General features: G+C 34.2%; 1 protein-coding gene across 6 annotated transcripts in view; it reads left to right on the forward strand.

Annotated features, from left to right (window-relative positions):
* Positions 1 to 15,744, forward strand: part of IFT88 (intraflagellar transport 88) — a 115,651-nt gene that overhangs the window by 49,813 nt on the left and 50,094 nt on the right. For all 6 annotated transcript variants that reach the window (XM_069080581.1, XM_069080578.1, XM_069080582.1 and 3 more), the window contains 5 exons: positions 2,554 to 2,740; positions 8,105 to 8,213; positions 9,558 to 9,708; positions 10,469 to 10,584; positions 13,429 to 13,481. In XM_069080581.1, coding sequence (XP_068936682.1) covers positions 2,554 to 2,740; positions 8,105 to 8,213; positions 9,558 to 9,708; positions 10,469 to 10,584; positions 13,429 to 13,481 — 616 coding nt within the window. The remainder of the gene's footprint in view (positions 1 to 2,553; positions 2,741 to 8,104; positions 8,214 to 9,557; positions 9,709 to 10,468; positions 10,585 to 13,428; positions 13,482 to 15,744) is intronic.

The raw sequence follows: 15,744 nt of genomic DNA on the forward strand, positions 1-15,744 counted from the left end.
ACACATGAAAGCACCAGTCCAAGTTTTGAAATAAGCAATACAAAGTGCTGATAACATTGACAAAACTATAGAGCAGCTGAATCAGCTAAAATACCAAAAACAAGATACCCAAAACAAAACCATACGAGTTATATACTCAATACTCAGATATTCTCAAATAGATAATACATTGAGACATTAAAAAAGAATCATCAATACTAATATCAAAAGATCGAATAAAAATTCTTGAAGAAACCTTAATACATATGTAGCAATTAAATGAAATTGAAAAAATACAAAGGAATAAAAGGAAAAAATTGAGAAAATATCAATATGGTGAGTGCAATATAAAGAAAAATAACTTCAAAAAAAAACCATAGTAGTAATGAATAGCAGACTTACTACATTTTGCACACAAAGCAGAAAATTGCTGCTAGATATATAGCACTCTCCTAATCCCCACAAAAAGACACTGAATTTTCCCAAGCTATTAGAAAATGGTGTTATCTGTCAAGTGATAGATTGACATCCTAGAGAACAGAGAAAAACTAAATAAATTGAACCTACCAAAAGAACAGGGGAGAATCAAAGAAATTGAAATACAGAATTTATGAAAATTATATTGGATGAACCATGAACTTAACATTTATCTACCTAGAAATAATAAACATGCTTTATGAAGATGGATATTTAAGAAGCAAACAGTTTTTTAAAAGTTTAAAGAGGGACATTCATTTCAAGCCATTTTTTGACCAAAAAATAATCCTTCCATGCCTGAAAATAAATATTTAAAGCAACCAAGAGGAAATAGTTGCTAACAAAATGTGAGGAGCACTTAGAGCATTACATGAGCTAAATCACTAAAGGATTTGGGAGGGTATTGTAAAAAAATAGAAAAGGGGGGAAAATCCCCAATAGCTAAAACAGGAGCACAATATATACTGGTGTTTATACCAGGTATGAACAACAGTTGTTTTTCATCTATACTTGTGATTGTATCAATTTGAAGAACTCTGTTTGGAAGCTTCTTCCACCAGTGTCATTCAGTGACTATAATTTATAGTCTAAGAGAATTGCCTGGGTTCTCCAGTATGTGTCAGAAGTAATAGTTGAACTTACATCTTCCTGACTTCACATGCGTTTTGGGCATTTCCAATTAACAGTTTCAGAGACATCTGAAACTCAACATGCTCAAAATAATCCATTATCTCTTTCCCTGGTCTCCTCTTTCTAACTTTCTCTTTCCTTCTGTTGAGGGCACTATCCCTCAACCTCTATATCTAATCAAGTCCTATCAATTACATTTATAAAAGACCTCTTAGGTCATTCACCCAGAAACCATTCTACATCAGTCCCTCATTACCACTCAGCTATTATAATACCCTTCTACTTGATCTTTCTGATCCAATCTCTCCAATCCATCCATTACAGTAAAAAGCAAAATAATTCCTTCAGTGCCTCCCTTTTCCTTCTTAGATAAAATAGAAATTCCTTAGCCTACCCTATAATTTGTCAACATCCTACCTTTCCAGCCTTATTTCACATTACTCCCACTCATACACTCTACATACAAGCCCAACAGAACCCTTAATTTGACATAGCACCTTTTGCTTCTATGCATTTGCAAAAACCCTCCTCTAGTTTCTTCCTTGGAATGTGTTCACCCTCAAAATGTTCCCCCCTTTTCTATTTATCTACAATACCCTCACATCTTTCCTTTCCCAGAAAGATATAGGCTCCTTCAAGAAAGGGACTTTTGTTTTTCTTTTTCGTGTCCTTATTGCCTGTATATAGTAGGTGAGTTTTTAACAAATTTTTTGTTTATTGAATTAACAGTTAAAATCTGATTTTTATAGAAACAAGGCATTTGAGTATTTTGAGGGCTAAATCATTGAGAGAGGGGCATGAAAGAAATTTGTGGTGGTGATGTGAAGAATTGAATGAAGCAAAGATAGACTGTATGTTGGCCACATAAATGATTCCTAGGCTTTGGTCAAAGAATTTGACAAGGGGATAGTGAGATAGAGGATATACATGCTTATTAGAATAGGAAAAACTGGCATAATTTGTTTACCAACTTGACCTGGGGAATAATAGTATGGTGAAATAATAAATGGCTGGAAATTTGAACAATGGAAAGAAGTTATCTGCATATAAATTATGTTATACTTAAAACCAAGAAAGTTGTTTCTAACGGAATAGTGTTTTTTTTAAATATTGATAAAAAAAAACCAACTAGATTCTAATTAAGGCTGTAGGTTGATATCTTTGAAAAATAAAGTTATTAAGAATAATAAGTGTAAATATGTCATCATGGTTTTAGGTATCAATATGTCCAAAAAAGATAACTTTTGTGAAAATTAAAATTGCATATGATTGTATATGTATAGTCTATATCAGATTGAATGCTGTTTTGGGGCAAGGGAAGGAGAAGGGAGAAAAAAACTTGAAACTAAAAATCTTGTAAAAATAAATGTTGAAAACTCTCTTTGCCATGTAATTGGGAAAAATAAAATACTATTGAGTGTGGAAAAAAAGAAAATTAAAATGATATACACTTTATATTTTATTTAGGAGAATGAATTTACCCAAGCCAATAGCTATGCAGATTTAGCTGTGAATTCTGATAGATATAATCCATCGGCTCTCACTAATAAGGGAAATACTGTTTTTGCAAATGGAGATTACGAGAAAGCAGCAGAATTTTATAAGGAAGCTCTGAGAAATGATTCTTCTTGTACTGAAGCACTTTATAATATTGGTAAGTGTAACAAGTTGAAAACTCCATTAATCAGACTATCTGTATAAGGTAGGCTCGAGTAATGGTGTTAAACTCAAATATATAACAATCTCTGTGGACTACATATTTAAAAAATCAAAAGTTAATATCATCTGTGTTGCATTATATTTTTATTTATTTTGTTAAATATTTTCCAATATTATTTTAATGTGGTTGGGATGCATCTGGGTGGCCTGAGGTTTAACACATCTTGGCCACAGAACCCCAAGGGAATCACAAAGACAGCTATGCCTTTCTCTGATGAGGCACTCACTACATGAGCCTGAGAATTAAGAATTACTTCGCAAAGAGAAAGAAAGGGCCCTGCTATTGCCTAGAATTCAGGACTGGGACTGAGGGTTGCCTCTGAAATACAATTTGAACACAAAGGAGAATTCACTATAAGTTTCTCTATACCCAGACATTGAGAGTGACATTTTAATTATCATTTTAAGGGTTTTTTGTTTGTTTGTTTTAGACTAACAGACACCAAGTAAAATAAACATTTCCATGTACAAAGTAGAAAAGAAAAAGAGAATTGCTATTAAACTACTAATCTCTTTTATATGGGGCTTGCTTTCTCTTTTAAGTATATAGATAATTTTCAAAGCTATCCTGACTGTGTTTCTTTTTAGCCTTCTTTCCACTCTCTTTTTTTGCTCTTTGGAGGGGCAGTTGGGGTTAAGTGACTTGCCCAAGGTCACATGCCTAGTAAGTGTGTGAGGCTGGATTTGAACTCAGATCTTCCTGACTCCAGGGCCGGCGCTCTATTCACTGTGCCACCTAGCTGCCCCTTTCCACTCTCTTTTGTGCATTTTAAAAAAAAATACCTTAATGCCTCTTTTCTCTCTTTGTTTTTTTTAAAGGAGGCAACCCTTTTTGCTATCTGCTTCTCCCTCTTGTCCCCCCTACAATGGGAAAAAAAAAACTACCCTTGTAACAAATATACATGGTCCAGCAAAACAAATTCCCACACTGGCTGTGTCTGAAAATGCACATTTCATTCTGTGCCTCAGATCCATTACCTGTGTCAGGAAGTGGATAGCATGTTTTTTCATCAGTTCTTAAATCGTAGTTAGTCATTGCATCTATCAGATGTCTTAAATCTTTCAAAGCTGTTTTTCTTTACAACATTGTTGTTATTGTATAAATTGTTTTCCTGTGTTTACTTGCATCATTCTGCATCAGTTCATACAAACTTTTCCAGATTTCTCTGAAACTGTACTTTTCATAATTTCTTATGGCATAATAATATTCTATTACATTCATATGTTGTAATTTGTTCTGCCCTTTCCCAGTTGATGGGCATCCTCTTAGTTTTCATTTCTTTGCAGCTAGAAAAAGAGCTGCTATAAGTATTTTTTAATTCTTTAAATTCCTTGAAATCTCTCCATGGCATAGGACTAGTAGTAGCATCACAAGGTCAAAGGATAGGCATAATTTAGTAAGTTTTAGGGCAAAGTTCCAAGTTGCTTTCCAGAATGACAGGGCCAATTCACTACTCCATCAATGGTTCAATATCAAAAGTGATATGATTTTATTAGTGTAAATAATATTAAAGAAGGGGCATTACCATCTGCATTCCTGCTTCACTCTAAGCACCATGGATCTTTCCATATGACTTCCAGCTTGAAACTTTTCTTTGTGTTGTCACAGCAAGCAATCTGATATAGGTTATACATGCACAATCATGTTAAACATATTTCCACATTAGTCATGTTGTGAAAAAAGAATCAGAACAAAAGATAAAAACCAGGAGAAAGAAAAAAACCAAAAGAAATTGAAAATAGTATGCTTTGATCTGCATTCAGACCCCATAGTTCTTTTACTGGATGTAGTCTGCATTTTCCATCACAAATCTTTTAGAATTGTCTTAGATCATTGCATTGCTGAGAAGAGCTAAGGCTATCATAGTTAGCTGTTGCTGTGTACAATGTTCTCCTGGTTTTCACTTCACTCAGCATCATCAGTTCATATAAGTCTTTCTAGGTTTTTCTGAAATCTGCCTTCTTATAAGCACAATAGTATTCCATTACTTCATATACCACAAGTTGTACAGCCATTCCACAATTGATGGGCATCCCCTCAATTTCCAATTCTTGATCACCACAAAAAGAGCTGCTATAAATATTTTTGTACTTGTGGTTCCTTTTCCCTTTTTTATGATCTCTTTGTGATACAGACCTAGTAGTGGTCTTGCTGGATCAAAGAATATGCACATTTTTATAGCCCCTTGGGCATAGTTCCAAATTACTCTCTAGAATGGTTGGATCAGTTCACAACTCCAATAATAATGCATTAATGATCCAGTTTTCCCACATCTTCTCCAACATTTATCATTTTCCTTTTCTGTAATATTAACCAATCTGATAGGTATGAGGTACCTTCAAGTCAAAAAAAAAAACATTCTTAACTCTAATGTCATATAATAGTAGGCGGTAGACCATATTTGGTCTGTAGGCCATATTTTGCCAACCCCTTATCAGTTTCATTAGCATATAGTTGGCTGAAAGTCAGTCAATAAACATTTATCAAGTGCCCTCCAGGCACTGTGCTAAATGCTGAGGATACAAAGAGAGGTAAAATTAGTGCCTGCTCTCAAGAAACTCACAATCTAATGAAAAAAGATAACACATTAAAAAATAATTGAAAAACAAGGATGGGAGAATTGATTGGGGGAAGAAGGAAATAATGAGATGGTTACCTTGGCCTCTCCAATCAGGAGGGGGGGGCCCCAAGAGCAGGAGTATTGGGAAGGTGTGTGTTTCAAAGTTGATATGATCTTGATATTGCAGGAAGATGAATTTCTGGAGATAACAGTAAAGTCCAGGAGGGCAGCGAGGTGGGAAATTATGAGCTATTTGCCCTGAGCCTTTTCCTTAAATGAAGTTTGAAAAGGGCACATTGAAGTTCTCCACTATTGTAATTTTATTATCTGTTTCTAACTATGTTCTGACCAATTTTTAAGTATTTTAATTCTTGTGGCATACAATTCATATAACTAAATATTGATAGGTTATTGCTTATCTGTGGTCCTTTTGAGTAAAAAGTAATTTCCTGTGTACTTCTTTTCATCATGTTTACTTAACTGTTGCACTGAAATAATGATTGTTGGCCCTCTGAAACATAATAGATTTTTTTTTCAGTCCCTTATTTTAACTCTCTGTGTCTCTTTATGTTTCAAGTGTGTTTCTTGTAAGTATTGGATTCTTCTTTCTACTCTATTTTGTTCTCTTCCATTTTATAGGTGAGTTCAACCCATTTATATTAATAGGCATGATTGTTAATTGTGTATTTTCCTCCATCCTCTTGTACTTTTTTCCTGTCTTTGCCCCCCATTCACTCTTTCCAAACAAGGAATTTAACTCTAGCAATGTATAATTGAAGCAGTCTATTTCTACCCAGTTATATCCTTCTTCCTCTTATCCTGCCCCCAATCACAGGTTTTTAGCTTTCCTTTCCTTTTAATATATTCCACCTTTTGAATTTTGATGTTTGTTTTGCTGGACTAATTCCTCAGCCATCCTAACTTTCTTATTAAACCTGCCTTTTCTCTCACCTTGTCCCTGCCTGTTTCCCTGCTGAGTTTAATATATTTCTGCACCAAACTCTTTGTGTTTGCAAATGTGTATGTTTTAATGTATTTAACCCTCCTTTTTTCCAGGTCACATAATGCCTATTCTCCCATTATGTGAAGTATGTTACTTCTCCTTCCAAAATCTTTCTTCCAAGGCCCTCTGCTTGTCTTAACTCTTTCTGTGACCCATAAAGACATTAGGGTTCTGAGCAGACATTTGTTTCTTCTTCCCCTGTTAAAAGCACTTCATCATTGTATAGTCTCCTCCAAATGTTCAAATGTATTTACCTTTCTAGGCTTCTCTCAACTCCTCTTTCAAAGTTTCCACACAGCTCTCATCTTTTCATGAAGAATGATTCAAAATCCTCTGTTCTTTTAAAATTCAAACCTCCCACCATGCCCCCCAATAAGATTATACTTGGTTTTGCATGACTAAGTTGTTCTTAGTTGCAGGCCTTTACCTTTTGCCTTCTGGAATATCATATTCCAGGATCTCCTTTCCTTTATAGCAATATCTGCCATGCTCCATGTAAGCCTGACTGTGGTTCCTTGGTACTTGAACTCTTTCTTCCTAACCCTATTAGAACCAGAGAGCAAAGTGAAAATAGAATCCACTGGTCATCTCTTGAAAAAAAAACTCCAAAATTAAAACTCTCAGGAATATTGTAGCCAAAATCCAGAACCTCTGAGGTCAAATAAAAAAAAATTCCGTAAGCAGACATGACAGAGAGAAAGGAAGGAAGCAAGGAAGGAAAGAAAGAAGGAAAAGAAAAAAAGGGAAGAAAGGTAGGTCTGGGTATCAGATTTCAAGAAATCATAAAAGTCATGCTTTTCAGGTAGTTCAATGGTTCTTAGATTATCTCTCCTTTACCTATTTTCTGTGTTACTTATTTTTAATACCTTATTTTTTCATCTTTATTTTTTTCAATTTTGTTTTGTTACTTCTTGTTGGGTTTTGGAGTTATTTCTTTCTGTCTAAACCATGCTGTTTCTCAGTGAGTCCATTTTGTGGGCAAAGTTTAGTACTTTTTGTTCTTAGCTTCTAATTCTCCTTCTTCTTCTATCCTATATTCTGATTTAATTCACCATTATATTTTTCATCTCTTGCTTTATTTCTTTGAGATACTCTTTTAGTCCTTAGGGCTAGGCTGTTTTTTCCCCCTTGAGGCTCTACTTAGACTTGTTGTGTAGATATACTTTTCTGTGTTCCCTTCTGTGTTTCCCTCTCTTTACTTATATATCCAGCCTCAGTTTCTGTCTCCCCACCCCCAATACTTTTAGGTAGTGTAATTAGGGCCTTCTTAGTCATTGATGCCGTGGTTCTACCCTTTGAAGGAATTTTTAGGTTTTGGTTCAGTCTCCTCGTGGCTTAATTTAGGTTTCTTGCTTTGGCTTCTTCTCTGTATCCTTCCTTACATAGTCTCATCCCTGGAGTTAGGGAGTTTGTATTATTCCTTGCTGTGAGCCCGACAGGCTTCAGTTGTTTCAGTTGTGTCCAACTCTTCCCCATTTGGGGTTTTCTTGGCAGAGATACTGGAGTGGTTTGCCATTTCCTTTTCCAGCTCATTTTACAGATGAGGAAACTGAGGTAAATGGTATTAAGTGACTTGTTCAGGGTCACATAGCTAGTGTCTGAGGCTAAATTTGAACTTTTATGTATGTATCTGAAAGTTGTCTGTTTTGAACAAGCTAATTACCATTGTACTTATCAGCTTTAAACAAGCTAATTACTGTTGATATTATTTAATTTCATGCTTTTTAATTTTTAGGCTTAACATATAAGAAGCTAAACCGCCTAGATGAGGCTTTGGATTGTTTCCTGAAACTTCATGCCATCCTACGGAACAGTGCCCAAGTTCTTTACCAAATAGCAAATGTGTATCTTATGTAAGAAAATTAAGGGAGATGTTTAATTCAGAGGGTTTTAGTTTAACTGAGTTGATGCTATGATGAAGTGATAGTTATAATGTAAAAGGTATTTGTAATTTTTAAAGACAGGTTTAAAAATAGTAGAGCAGATACTCTTTGAGATATAACCAGTTCCCTAAAAGTAAATAAGACACTTTTGGAAACCTTCATGGTCTCTTAGATATTATTTAGTAACTGAATAACTTATTTAGTGCCATATAAATGCTAGCTATTACTATAATTATTATCATAAAGATTGAATCTGGGCAGCATATTTTAAACCATTATGATAATTGATTAAAATATTCCCTGGTAGCTAAATGTTAAAGCTTCTCTTTAATTTTTTCTCAAAAGATGAGGACATAAGAATTACTCTGAGAATTAATTTATTCATTATTTCATCAAATATTTATGGAATACCAACTATGTGCAATTCTTCACATGGTTTGGGAAAATAGCATTTGATCTTAATCCTTTTTTAAGCTATTTGGAATAGCATTTAAATCTGCCTCCTTAATTAAAAAGGCAATGACAATAAACTTATAAAAGGTTACAGGGTTCATAAATATATGGTGCCATAACTTTTGTGTAAATATTTAGATATGAAAATAAGATATGCATATTCATGAGGTACCATTTAAAAATGACCAGTCTTGCTACATTTTATACCTGACTTTGTCCAAAAAAATCTGTTTCAAATATATGAGTCTTGTTTTCCCTTTTCCCTATCCTTTTCTAATGATTTTGTTTTCTTTTTTTGTTCATATAATTTATACTCAGTGGTTAGTTCATAATCACTCCACTTACTTGTTAAGAAATTCAAGATACCAGTTAAGGGTTTTTTAAAACTCTTTCATTCTAAATTTGGCATATAATAAAAATCTATGATCATTGGAAGTACAGAGCACCACTTTATAATATTTTAGTTTTGTGTAGGCATATTATATAAAAATGAAGTTCACAAAGGAACATATATTAAGTACCCATTTTATGTAATGTATTTTAATAAACACTGGGGAGATACAGAAGAATTAAAAGACATGGTCTCTACCCACTTGAAGGACCAAATGGGAAAAAACATAGATGAGATTATGATAAGAATGCTCAGTTTATATGCTAAAGGAAGTAAAAGCAATTTATTGATTGAAGGGGATTATTCAGGGAAAGACTTTGTGAAGGGAGTTTAAATAATATACTACTACAGATTTTTAAAAATAATTTTTTGTGAAATTTTGCTGTTACAGTATGTTCATTAATTAAATTTAGGTCTATGAATCACCAAACATTTATTGTCCTTAACTAAAGTTACTGAAGATATGAAATAATGGAAGATCCTAACCAGTCTATTGAGTGGTTGATGCAGTTGATCAGTGTGGTTCCAACTGATTCTCGTGCCTTATCTAAACTAGGAGAACTATATGATAATGAAGGTGATAAATCTCAAGCTTTTCAGTATTACTATGAGGTACCTATACTATTTTTTTACTGGTCTTTTATAGTATTTTATAGAATTTGTAGGAATAAAGTTACAAAGAAAGCATAATTAGTAAATTTAGAAAATGTTTAAAGTACATTTTGCTAACAACTTGATTTCTTATACATTAGAGTTTTGGAATAAGTTTTGTTTACAGAAAAATTTTAATGAGAAGAAAGTACAGTTTACAGGACAAATTCATTTTTGTCTTGAAGCATGGTTATAAGTTTGCCGTCTTGTTTATCAGTCACTGTTCTTTTTATTCCATTAGAAGTAATATTTGGGGGCAGCTGGGTGGCACAATGAATAGAGCACTGGCCCTAGAGTCAGGAGGACCTGAGTTCAAACACAGCCTCAGACACTTAACACTTACTAGCTGTGTGACCTTGGGCAAGTCACTTAACCCCAATTGCCCTGCCTTCCCCCCTCCAAAAATAAAAAGAAGTAATATTTGAATTTGGATTGTGTGTTCTTTTGTAACAGCGCAACTCATTGCATTAAAATGACATGCATAATTGAAAATATGACAGTTTCATTTCAATCAACTCTTTAAAAAAGTAGTTTTGCAGTTCCCAAACTTGCAGAATGTACTGTATGAGTTAGTATATAAACACACTGCTTTCATTCATTTGTAGCAGATTTTTGGCATCTGGAGAATTAGTAACTTAAATGACTAAGATATTTGAGAACTAAAAGAAGTATGCTGTTTATCATTAAAATTATGTTCTTTTCACCTTTCGTATTTTGTCAGTCATATCGGTATTTCCCTTCTAACATCGAGGTCATTGAGTGGCTTGGAGCTTATTACATTGACACCCAGTTTTGTGAAAAAGCCATTAAGTACTTTGAAAGAGCTGCTCTCATTCAGTAAGTAATGATTGTTATTTTATGTCTTGTGTTGAGATATTTACCCCTTTAAATAATATGGGGGAGACATTATAAATTATGTGTCAGGTATTAGAACATTTATAGCTTTGGATAATGTTTCCATTTTTTTTCTCACTGTGTTTCATTTTACTTATGATTGTGGTGGGAAGAATGTAAAATATTTGTTAATTAAAAACATCATCTCACGATAGAACTTTTTAAAAGGATTATTAAATGAAAAGCTTTTCAGTACTTATCCTTTAGCTTTTTCCTTATTCACATCAATTAATCAACAAATATGTACCCAAGCATTGCTCTTTACCTTTCTTTGTATCCCTAATGCTTAGTACAGTGCCTGACACATGCTAAGTGCTTAATAAAGAAATGTTTGCTGATTAACTGACTGTGTAAGATTCCAGCACTTGTAGGACTAAGTAGCATTTCAGAAAAATGTCAAATAGTAACTAAAGAAATTTATTTTCATGAATTCACACTATAGCTTTCCCAGCTGGGAAATTTACTTTCTGTGGGACCTTGAGAAGGTCACTTTATCCCTCTGAACCCCAGTTTCCTCATTTGTGAAATGAGAGGGTTGAACTAGATGTTTTCCTAAGTTCTCTTTCAGCCCCACATTTCAGCTTCTGCCTTCTGGTGCTTCGGTAACTATAACTCTCTGAGATAAAATCACATCATGACACACATCCCTAAGCACTGGTATATAATAGCAAGGTTTCAAGTATTCCCTTTAACTCCCACTGTCATTAAGGCATATATAAATATGAAAGATAAAAAACACATTAAGATTTCCATCTTTCTTTCCACATCTTTTTTTTGTTTCTTTAAATTCATTTTTCATTTTTTCAAGGAGCACTTAATAGAGTAACACACATTTCTTTAACCTACATCTTCTCTAGGACAGAAGCTGGCTCATACTTTGTGCATGTATAGGTGTCCAGATGGGCAGAAATACAAACCTTACCCACTCTTTGTAGGATACTTCATAATATTCCCTGCCTTCATATTTGCTTAACAGGAGATTCTCAGGCCTTTGCCTTCTTGGGTAACATATGTATCTAATAGCTAAAGTCCACTGCATGTTAGCCATACCTTTTCTCTTGTGGATGGCCTCTTAAGTGATACTTAATTGATTTATAGGCCAGGTTTCATTTTTTTTCTTAAGACAAGATAAAACCATCAGCTCAGTTGCCTTTAATTGATAGCATATTCTTGTCATGTCCTCATACAGATATAAGGAAACATAAATCAATCAATAAGCAGAAATTATGTTTATGTAAATCTATCTACCTATCTTGAACCTCCTAATTGCTGACCTCTGTATATCTGCCTGGCTTCTTGGATCTCATTAGGTCATAGATATTTGTTCTATTCTCACTAGGCTACTTTACTAACTTTAGGGAATTAATGTTTTTAATCCTGTAGATGCAAAACTACACCCAAACTTAAAACTGCTCTGATGTCTGTTTTTTTGCAGGTTAAGTAGCTTGCCTAGGGTTGAGCAGCATTCTATACATTGTACCACCCAAGCTCGTTGTTCTTCAGTTTCTTTACCTCCCGTGACTTGTTCCTTCACTCCACCTCAATTACAGACAGGGGCTATCACACTCTTGTTCTCATTATCACTCTTAAGTGTTCCACATGATCAAGAATTCTGAAATTCCTCTATCCAACCATAATCTCCTATCATTCTGTATCTTCTTATGCCTCAAACTAAATTTCTTCTTCATCCCTTTGCCCTTCAGTAGACTCTTAGGCCATCACACCTTCCCTAGCTTCACTTTCCTACCTGCCCAATCCCCACCTAATTGTTAAGCAATTCAACAACACTGTGTCCTCTACTCTTAAATGTCTTGCTCTTTTCTTCTCTCACCACTAATGCCTTAACCAATCCACATACCTGGATGACGCCCAACACCTGATTGCACCACGAATACTCTCATGCTGCTGAACTGTTTTGAGAGAGGTCATACGACCATGCTGACTGGGTCCACTTCAGATTTTTAAATCTAATTTCAACTGAGTCCTCACTGCAAGGAAATCAATCCTTTTACTATAATTAATTCTTTCTTACATTCTCCATATTGGCAATTGTAGGATGTCTTTTCTCTCTTCAAACTTTCCATACCACCCCTAACCTAATCTTTCTTCATCCTTTACTGAAAACATGGAGGCCAATAGCCATGAGCTGCCTAGTCCTTTGACATGATCTCCCATTCTTTTTTTTACTTCATTCTCTGATGAAGATAAGGCTCTTATCCTAAACAAGGAAAAACCCTCTACTTGTATTCTTGATCCCATCCCATCTTGCCTCATCTGGAGAGTTGCCCCCATAATCATCTCCCCTCCCATAATCTCCCCTCTCTCTTTAACCTTCAATATCCCCATCACCAGTTAACTTGCCAGCTGCTACAAATAGGCTTAGTTTTCCTGTATTCTTTAAAAAAAAAACCTCACTTTACTCAAACAACATCTCAAGTTATTGTTCTTTATTTCTTCTCCCTTTCTCAGCCAAAAATTACTAGAAAGTTTGGTCGTTCATTTTCTCTCGCTCCTCACTTCCTTCCAGGGACTGTTTCATGTTTGTTTTTTAATCTCTAGAATTTAGCACAGTTCCCAGCACATAGCAAGTGCTTAATAAATGCTTCTTAGTTGAATGATTAACTTTAAATGCTAGTCTGAGGATTTTCTGTTTTATACTAGAGACAGTCTGGAGCTTTGGAAAATGCCATACAATAAATGGTTCATGGATAGACTTATCCATAGATTTCACAGATTATTTTTAATTTGTTTTAATGCCAATCAAATGATGCTTTATTCTTTTTACAGGCCTACCCAAGTGAAATGGCAGCTAATGGTAGCTAGTTGCTATAGAAGAAGTGGTAAGTAGTTAAAAAAAAACTATCTTTGCTCATTTTAAAAACCAGGATACATTTTTTAAAATGTATTTAATCTAATTTACACTTGTTTGTATAAATTAGACATAAGTAGGGAATATAAATTCATACTAGCTCACATAAATAAAAATCTATAGTCCACAAATTCCTATTAAATACAATTTTGAAGTACTACAGATCAACACATAATCATATGTTGTAAATGACCCATTCATTTCAATTCAGTTAAAATTCAGCAGGAATTTAAGTGCCTGTTGTGTGCCAAGCCCCGTGCTAAATGCTAGAGATACAGAAACAAAAATGAAGCTGTCTTTATCCTCAAAGAGCTTACATTCTACTGGGAAGGTAAAAAACATTCACACAGATAGGTAAATAAAATATTTGTACAATCTAACTATAAAGTGATTTCTGAGGTTGGAAGGAAAAAACACCAATCTCTAGGTGAATAGATAGGGTATAAAGGTTCTGTGTAGGAGGTATCACTTAAACTGACCCTTGAATAAAGGAATTCTAAGAGTTCTGGAGGTGAAGATTAAAAGCAGTCCAGGTGTAGAATTAAGCAAAGTCCTCCTTGTCCATCATCTTCCAGAAATATGTAAAATGTTTTTAAAAAATTAACCTAAACTAATCTAATACCTTGGGACTAATCTGAAAGAGAAATCTTATCAATCTTTAACTCTCTATTCCAAAACAAGTTCTTATTCCACTCTGAGAGGAGGATTACTAGGAAGTAATCTTCACTTTTGAAGTACAGTAATTAGGGTGGTGACCTGACTAGAGTTAGGGCCCTTGATTGATCTACCTTGACCAGTTAGGGTAATGATCACACTAAGAGATCCCTACCATCTGGAAAGCTTAGCACAGTGCCTAATACATAGTAGACATTTAACAAGTGCTTATTGATTGGTTGATTGGAAAGAGACTTCCTTGAAACGGGTCAAAGAGGGATTGAATAGATTTTAAGAAAATGATTCTCCAAAGGTGTGCCAAGAGTTAAGTGACTGTTGTTCAGTTTGATGAAGCAGATTGGTACCTTAACTCTTAACTTTTAGCTAAACTTTGAACCCTTGCTTAATCTTAACTGTGAAATATTCCTTGTTCAAGAATCTGTAAACTAGAACTTCAAAATCACTTGTGTTGTAGAGATGTCTGACAGCACAAAGAGATATCACTAAGATGAAAAATGCTTAGATTAGAATAATCATTAATTAATAAAAATTGATTCTGGTATTCATTTTTTCATATTTTTAAAAATTTATTTATTTATTTTTAGTTTTCAGCAATTGCTTCCATAAGATTTTGAGTTTTAAATTTTCTCCTTCTCCTTCCTTTCCCCCCTCCCCAAGATGGCATGCAATCTGATATAAACTTTACATATACATTCATATTAAACATATTTTCACATTAGTCATGTTGTAAAGAACCAATGAAAGGAACCACAACAAAGAAGAAACAAAACAAAAAAAGAAAATAGTCTACTTTGGTCTGCATTCAGATTCCATAGTTCTTTCTCTGGATTTGGATAGCGTTTTCCATCACAAGACTTTTGGAGTTGTCTTAGATCCTTGCATTGTTGAGAAGAGCTAGGTCTACCAAAGTTAGTTATCATACAATGTTGCTGCTACTGTATACAATGTTTTGCTGGTTCTGCTCACTTCACTCAGCATTAGTTCATATAATTCTTTCCAGGTTTTTCTGAAGTCTTCCTGCTCATCATTTCTTATAGCACAATACTATCCTATTACATTCATGTACCATAACTTGTTCAACCATTCCCAATTTGATGGGCATCCCCTTGATTTCTAATTCTTTGTCACCACAAAAAGAGCTGCTATAAATATTTTTGTACTTTTTCCTCTTTTACAATCTCTTTGGGATACAGACATAGAAGTGATATTCCTAGGTCAAAGGCTTTGCAGTTTTATAGCCCTTTGGACATAGATCCAAATTGTTCTCCAGAATGGTTGGATCAGTTCACAATTCCACCAACAATGTATTAGTCTTCCAGTTTTCCCACATCTCCAACATTTATCATTTTCTTGTTTTGTCATGTTAGCAATTCTGATAGGTATTTTGATTTGTATTCTTCTAATCAATAGTGATTTAGAGCATTTTCTCATATGACTATAGATAGCTTTAATTTCTTCCTCTGAAAACTGCCTATTCATCTCTTTTGACCATTTATCAATTGGGGAATGATTTGTATTCTTATAAATTTAACTCTGTTCTCTATATATTTTAGAAATGA

This window comes from Petaurus breviceps, unplaced genomic scaffold (assembly GCF_028583685.1).
Source record: "Petaurus breviceps papuanus isolate PSGF00001 unplaced genomic scaffold, PetGlider_PUasm1.0 91133, whole genome shotgun sequence".
Classification (NCBI taxonomy): domain Eukaryota; kingdom Metazoa; phylum Chordata; class Mammalia; order Diprotodontia; family Petauridae; genus Petaurus; species Petaurus breviceps.